Source organism: Fragaria vesca, linkage group LG3 (assembly GCF_000184155.1).
Source record: "Fragaria vesca subsp. vesca linkage group LG3, FraVesHawaii_1.0, whole genome shotgun sequence".
Classification (NCBI taxonomy): Eukaryota; Viridiplantae; Streptophyta; class Magnoliopsida; order Rosales; family Rosaceae; genus Fragaria; species Fragaria vesca.
Window position 1 is genome coordinate 21188530 of NC_020493.1, and position 7274 is coordinate 21195803.

The following is a 7274-nucleotide window of genomic DNA, read 5'->3' on the forward strand; positions in this document are numbered from 1 at the left end:
CAAGAAACCAATTATTGGACAGGGGAAAGATCAAATTGATTTACTGATATCTGTAAAAGGTCAAATCATCATAGATCTACATAAAAATTTAACTGATCACAATATGTATAATTCTAAAGTGATTAAATTAAGACCTACTATTTCATTTGGCCTCATAGACTTCAATTGGAGACATTATAAATAACTAAAATGTGTGTACCACTGGTAGTGCACTAGTGCCTATGATCTTTGTTGAAGGCATTGATGTTTATATAGGCATCCTATAAATTATATATCTCCTATTGAGATACACATGTCACTGTTTTATTTATAACCTACCACCCACCATTCATGCCTGGTGTTTCCATTCTCATGTAGGGTCTATTTTCTTTTGATGTTGACCTAAACATATGACTAATTGCATAAACCCAAAAACAAAAGGAGAAAAAGAGGAAAAGAGATGAAAGCAAACTAGAAAATACTTGGCATATGACATGAAGTGTTTAATGTAAGTGATTTTAAGGCAAAACCATTATGAATACATAAAAGAGTTCCACATTAGTTTTGAATACCATGTTTTTGGAACAATTTTCATATTCTCAATGGCAAGGTAATTTATCAAAACGAAAAATCATACTACACAATGAAATGGAAAGATTCAAAAAAAAAAATTACAAATTAATTACAAGTATCAGCTTTTGAAGATAATAACTACTACGTATCGATCAATGAACATGCATTTTCAGACAAGCATCAAAACATACAAACACTCCCTAAGGGCTCTATTAATTGGAAAACGATGGGTCTATTTTCTCATATCCTTCTCTGTATAAAGGCTTTGGTGTCATAATGCAGTTGGCCTAGACTTGTGTAGGAATCAAAGTAAATTTCAGGTACAATTTCTTTCATGAGTGCATGTATATGATGGGCCTAACTCTTTTTCATTTGTCTGCTTCTTTCTTGACTATATGTCGTATAAGGTACTTTCAGGTCATTTCTGGGCCTCAGGTTTATTTATGAGCTTTGTAAGAAAATTTTACTAAAAAACCTTTTGTATACGGGGGCATTCCGAGAATTGAACTCGGGACCTCTCGCACCCTAAGCGAGAATCATACCACTAGACCAAATGCCCGTGTTGACCCTGTAGTAAATCTAAAGACATAAAACCTAAATTGAGACGCATCTTTTTTGAGGACTGTCATATTGATCGGAATACAGATTCTAGGTTGTCCTAAACAGACGTCCACGTTGTGTTTCAGTGACAGGTTAGCAGTCAAAGCTACCAGCACCTGGCTGGTCTGAATGTTTAGGGGCAACTCTCCGAGCTTCTCTCCTAATAGATTCAAGGTGTTAGGATGTCCCGAGAGGAAGCTAGGTTGGGAAATGAGGAAGAATTTAAGCATTACGGGAGCTGTAGTCTTGATGAAAATCTTTAAATAACATTCAAGGTCTTGTATCAGAGCTCGGTATATTCTCAACGCTACAAATCTCGACAGAATCAGAGATGAAAAATATTATGTTTGAAATGACTGGTGTTAGATTGCATTAAAGTCTAAAGTCTAAAGAATGAATCTGTACAATATCTGGAGAATGTTAATCACAAGAAACAACAGAAAGTGCTACACGGAGGTCATTTGAGGTTCCACATATGTACATTCTATATGTTTCTAGTTCATCTTGATAAGCACTTGGAGTACGGGCAGCATAGTGATTTCCGCTCACTTTATCACGCTTGGAGAAGATAATCTCCCTCAAGACAGGTTCATGGCCGTTGAGAAGATTGCCCAAGCTCAAAACTTTTCGCCATGACTGGTTAGCAGTGGGAGGTGTGAACATATTTGACACCACCGGTCTTTCATTCATCGTTACTACTTGCTGCTTCTCAAACTCCTGCAAAGATAACATGGCTCAAATGTGAACTGAAAACTCTCCGATGACTCCACATAAAGACGGTTGGGAATGATGGTCATTATATGTTGGACTTCTGCTTGAAAGGAGGGGGTTAATGAATACAGGCATTGTACCTTTGGAGCATTGTCACCCGAAGAGCTTGTTCCCATTCTTGGAAAATAAAAGTTGCAGCAGTCACGGAATATTGCTTCAGAGAGACGTGGGGCTTGCAAGAATTTGCGATGAAGAGAAGCTGCAATAGTGAGTAGCTTCTCCACATGTTCAAAAACACCAGACAGCCGTCTTATGTCTTCGATAGTATCAGTGTGAGCAGATAGACGATTTGCTGGAATGGAATCAAATGTGTAAGTTATAATACCAATTTACAGTTATCTGTACATATATACTTCTCTCACATATATTAATTCTAATTTCTGTGAAAATTGAGACTAGTCAACCTTGCAAAGGTCTCAATGCAGATGTCATAGTGAGGTAAAGTTGATCGAGTTTGGTTGTCATCTGCTTCAAGCCTCCATAATTAGTCTGAGCCAAAGTATCTGCTGCTGCGCTGAAGGCAGTACATATCATTTGCTCGAGCAACTGATGTGGTCTTAAGGTTTCCAGGTAATGGAGAATCTATGAATTCAACCAAAGAAAGCATTAAGGAGGGTTTGGGAAAGACCATAAAGACCCAGGAATGCACGTCGAGCTGAACAAATAACTGTTATAATCTGAAAGGAAATAGAGTGAAGTACCTTTTCTCCCTCCCTAATTGGATCCATAAGCGGCTTCTGCTCAGAAGCTGGCAAAGCAGGTGCATCATTCCAAATCTTTCGCCACAAGTTCCCACTCTCAGACATTCTCTTTGACAGCCGCCCTCGAGGGGGCCAGTCATCTTTTGGACCCTCTGTTGTAGGATTATTGGGTGATCCGCTCTCATTTGTAATATCACTTTCCCAATCTCCAGGAGAATGCCAGCGAATAAAATCTTCAAACACAGCATCCGGATTTGCTGCTTTGAATGCTGACATGTCTAAATCAAATCTAACAGCTCATGAGTGACAGCATCTGGCTAATGATATGATAATTGTGCAACTCCAGTTGGTAAAGAAAAACAAGCATTTAAAGCTTATTACCTGAAGTTAAGATCTCTCTCTCCAAAAGAGCAGAAAAGTTCTGCCATAGATAATTAACAAGATTATCAGGCAATACTCAATAGTAACATAACAATTATTCATAATGTGAAAGAATAATATTAAGCCTATTATGGATTACCATGGTAATTAAGGATGAATTGAAGTTATTGCTGAGTAATAGTAGGACTATTAATTCAGGGCTAACGGTTGCCTGGGTTAGTTAAACCCCATGAATCATTGAATTACCCCATCTCTGGGAAATTACAATAAGCTAAAAGGAAAAAAAGAAAAAAAAAAACACATCTGAAAACTTTGAACCCCAATGACTGACTACCTTAAAAGAAAGTCCCTAAACGCAGACACACGCGGAACCCCTTATCCTGGTTTCAGTTCACTTTCATTGTAATGCAGTTGATAGATTGGCATGCACAGAACTACGTATCGAAAGAAAACTTATTGGGAAGAGTTGCTATATTAATAAAAAGAGCCTTTCAAAATCTTACAAGTGAGTCGCCAAAGGCTTCAACGGCCTGGAGCCGCTCTTCATGCATGTCTTCTGTCATGAGCGGTGGCTCCTATAGTGATGAAGTAGATCAATTTAAACTTTTAAAATCCTCAGACTTCTGGGAGCATAAAATATGATACGATTGCCAAATAGTGTAACATATTACACTAACCTGTGTGAATGGTGCATGCATGCTCTGATATGAGTTCAGAAGCATCATACCTGTCACACCAGCTGAACCCCTTCTGATACAATCTAAAGGTTTTAGATCAGCAGACACTGTAGCATGTTCAGGCCTAGCACCAAGTCTCGATACACTTTGTTCAGAGTCTTGCAAATCATCTGGAATTGCAGGGCTGCAGCATAAGCAAAGTAGAGTGCGTAAAAAAGATGCAAACCTCTCTCTTTGTAAAATAAAATTCTACTCCTCTGGTCTATATTGACATTAGATTTAGCACAAGTAAATGAATGAGAACAGAGAAATTTGAAAAGTCTTACTCCATATACCACTAGACTTTCCCTTTTCTATGACAGAGATCTAAACTTAAATTCCAAATCAACAGGCAAGGCAACCTATTTCTTAAGTCATTGATCTAGGATATCCAAGCGCACCAGTCTATAACACCAAGCACAGGCTAGTTCAAGTATCAACCTGTGCGTGGTCAGTTAATGCCAGAATAATAACCTGCCGAGTCCCTACACATCAGCTGAATTTGCTAAATACTTGACTCTTCATGACCAGAAAAATTACTCTTGAATTACAAAAGACCAATCTTAGTATCTATCTCACTCTAAGCATGTGAAACAGTGAACGTGATTGACCATTAGGCATGAAACAATGGAGAAACTTGTGAGGATGGGAAATTGTTAAAATTTAGGCCTAAACCCATAATTTCAAAAAGGTAATTAGTGCACTCTCAGCACATAATTATGAACTAGGTATATGCTTGATAAACAATCTACTTGCCAACTGGAAAATTATGGAAAAGGAATCAATTTTGAAGAAAGAAAGATAATCCAAACAAATTAGTTCGTGTTATAAAAAGAAAACCAAGGATATCTCACTTGCTTAGTTCACCTGTCACGTTTCCCATCAAGGTTTTCAGCAGGTGTTTGCATAATACATGAGTCCTCTGACCCCTCATCCAGACCATCTTCCTGCATTTTCATTCAACTAAGAGGGTCATGCTGAAGAAAGAATGAAAAAGCATCATAACAGAAAGCAAAACAAATGATATAATAAACAAAGCACCATTATGACCTCAGTTCTAGGAGATGAATGATCCATGCTTCCAACACAATCTTGAAATTCTTCATTCAATTGACGCTTCCTCTCAATGCATATAGCAAGCTGAATGAAAAGGAAATCTTTACCACATGATTTTGGCTTCATCACACATGAACATGATAAATGTCAAATTTGGATCATTTTAATATAAATATTCACATGTCAAGCAGATTCTTTTTCCTAATATTCAACATGATGGTATAATTTTTGTGTTTATATATATATTGTAGATTGATTAAGGAACTTTGGTGCCATTCAGTGAAAATTATAAGCATAAACCTGTGTTCATATATGATAGATATGCAAAGGTTTGAATTTTTTTCTAACCCGTTTCTTATCAATCGCGGCAAAATATGTTACCGTACTCTTGTGTAATATGTACAGATAATTACCATATGAAGTTTCTGGTAAATCACACAAGTAGACAGATCAATTGAACCAAAAGCTGGTGTTAATGGCAATGTCTGCGACTGTTCCCAACACCACCGAACTTCTCGGACAAACTCTATCCAGATAACAGAAATAGCTGAACGAATATAAACAAAAACCAACAGATTGTCATAATTAGGAACTCTTCTACAAAATGAATTCAGAAGCTAAATGCATAGACAAGGTTTTACTGCCCAAATAATATATATGTATTCTTAACATACCACGTATATTGCAGTTTCCAAGCCAAAGAGAATGCAAACAAAACTGTGCAAAAAGGGATTCAAGAGGTGCAGCCTTTATTCGAGAAGTCTTGCGCTCGCCAGAGGCAAAACTGCGGAACCGTGCACCTGGTATTTCACACCATGGCAATATAATTTGAAGTATTGTTTAGTTAATTAGATAAACATGTAACTGCACGAAGGGACGGTACCATCATGAAAGAGTTCCTTGAGCACACGATCAATAACTGTAGGAGGAGGTATAACCATGGAGGACTTCAAATGATCAGAACCTGGGTTTTCAACTACCACCAAAAAGAGTGAACATATCAAACAAAAGAAAATGACATCTCATCTCACAAAAAAAGACTTGCAATTAAACAAACAAAATCCTAATTCCAAGTTGGTATGACAAGTAATCAAACCTGACACAAAATCTTCCATAAACTGAGCCTCAAACGACATATTCAATGCATCAACCAAAAGGCACAGCTGGGAAGCAAATCCAACTCTGTTTCCTTCGGAAGAATCGGTTCTGAAAGAAATTAATTATTAGAAACCTTAAAGAGAGTTAAGCACTCTACACAAGAAGACCGATGTTAGATGATCCGTATAATCCCCAATGAATATATAAATGACATAGTAGCACTTTGCAGAGGCACTTCACTGGATATTGATTCCAAAGAAAAAGTTCAAATTTACATGAATTTGAAGTGTACAATTACAAAGTAGCTAGAAACTTGTTTTCATATCATATCTATTGGAGTATACAATAGAGGAGAGAGGTGGAATCAAGACAGCATAAATTTTCAAAATTTACTTTGATAAAAGCCATCACAATGATACAAATACTCATGCATAGATTGTACTTATAATATAATGACAACTGTGTGAAGTATCTACTCACAAAGTTGAAGACATATTAGGAGATAATATCCATTTTTCAGCTTCATGGGGCGAAGAATTTTCCAGTTCGGCCATCTCCATGGAGCTCTCGACCACCTTTTCAGACCACAAGGCAACCAACTCAAATCCTGTATGAACATAATCAGACAAAATGAAATAAGAGTCCATTTGGAAAAGGGGTTCTTCTAATAATTGAGTTGGATTTCAACAATAAGCTTCCAACTGGCTAGAGAACCCATTAAAGTACCAGACACAATGTAGTTGAAATGATATGTTCAGTGAGTAGTTGAAATCCTTGTATTCTTCCATTTCTTACCAGAAAAACACAAACACTCTTAACAATATATACACACACACACACACGGAGCCATTCCAAAGAGGATGTCCGCACATCCCTTAAAATGCGGACGTCCCTCCGTTCTCCACCGGATGGCGCGCCTCCAACCGAGCGGCGTCCCCGATCACTTTCTCTTCCCGGCGAGATCGATTTGAAGGTCTGGGCAGCAACCTCCACCCAAAACTTCAGACAAGATCGGTCTCGCCGGAAAACTGGAATTCGGCGGTGAGAGAAAGTGATCGGGGACGCCTCTGGTGTCCGCTTGGGTGGAGGCGCGCCGTCGGACGGTGCAGAAAGGAGGCACGTCCGCACTTTAAGGGCGTGCGGAAGTCCGCCTCTGATCCGCACTATATATATATATATCAAGAGCCGTTCAGAAGCGGACGTCCGCACTCGGCTTAAAGTGCGGACATCCGCCCGTTCTCCACCCTCTGGCGCCGCCGATGGCGCGCCTCCACCCCAGAAGACTTCAGCAGCGTCCCCGACCACTTCCCTCCCCCGGCGAGTCCGTTCTTTTCCAGTTTTCCGGCAAGATCACCCAAAACTTCAAACAAAGTCGATCTCGCCGGAAACTAGAAAAAAA

General features: G+C 38.7%; 1 protein-coding gene and 1 non-coding gene across 2 annotated transcripts in view; both read right to left on the bottom strand.

The window, feature by feature from the left end:
* Positions 1 to 1039: 1039 nt before the first annotated feature.
* TRNAP-AGG lies at positions 1040 to 1111 on the bottom strand. Its single transcript has one exon. It is a non-coding gene; the product is annotated as a tRNA-Pro (tRNA).
* Positions 1112 to 1495: 384 nt separating this feature from the next.
* LOC101313001 (rab3 GTPase-activating protein catalytic subunit-like) overlaps positions 1496 to 7274 on the bottom strand; it is an 8957-nt gene continuing 3178 nt past the window's right edge. Inside the window, exons 10-23 of the mRNA XM_004294738.1 lie at positions 6356 to 6482; positions 5874 to 5983; positions 5661 to 5753; positions 5452 to 5577; positions 5191 to 5324; positions 4772 to 4861; positions 4589 to 4668; positions 3683 to 3866; positions 3509 to 3580; positions 3006 to 3045; positions 2625 to 2902; positions 2328 to 2505; positions 2004 to 2215; positions 1496 to 1869 (exon numbers count right to left, since the gene is read on the bottom strand). Of these exons, the coding sequence (XP_004294786.1) occupies positions 1573 to 1869; positions 2004 to 2215; positions 2328 to 2505; positions 2625 to 2902; positions 3006 to 3045; positions 3509 to 3580; positions 3683 to 3866; positions 4589 to 4668; positions 4772 to 4861; positions 5191 to 5324; positions 5452 to 5577; positions 5661 to 5753; positions 5874 to 5983; positions 6356 to 6482 (2021 nt within the window). The 3' untranslated portion in view covers positions 1496 to 1572. The remainder of the gene's footprint in view (positions 1870 to 2003; positions 2216 to 2327; positions 2506 to 2624; positions 2903 to 3005; positions 3046 to 3508; positions 3581 to 3682; positions 3867 to 4588; positions 4669 to 4771; positions 4862 to 5190; positions 5325 to 5451; positions 5578 to 5660; positions 5754 to 5873; positions 5984 to 6355; positions 6483 to 7274) is intronic.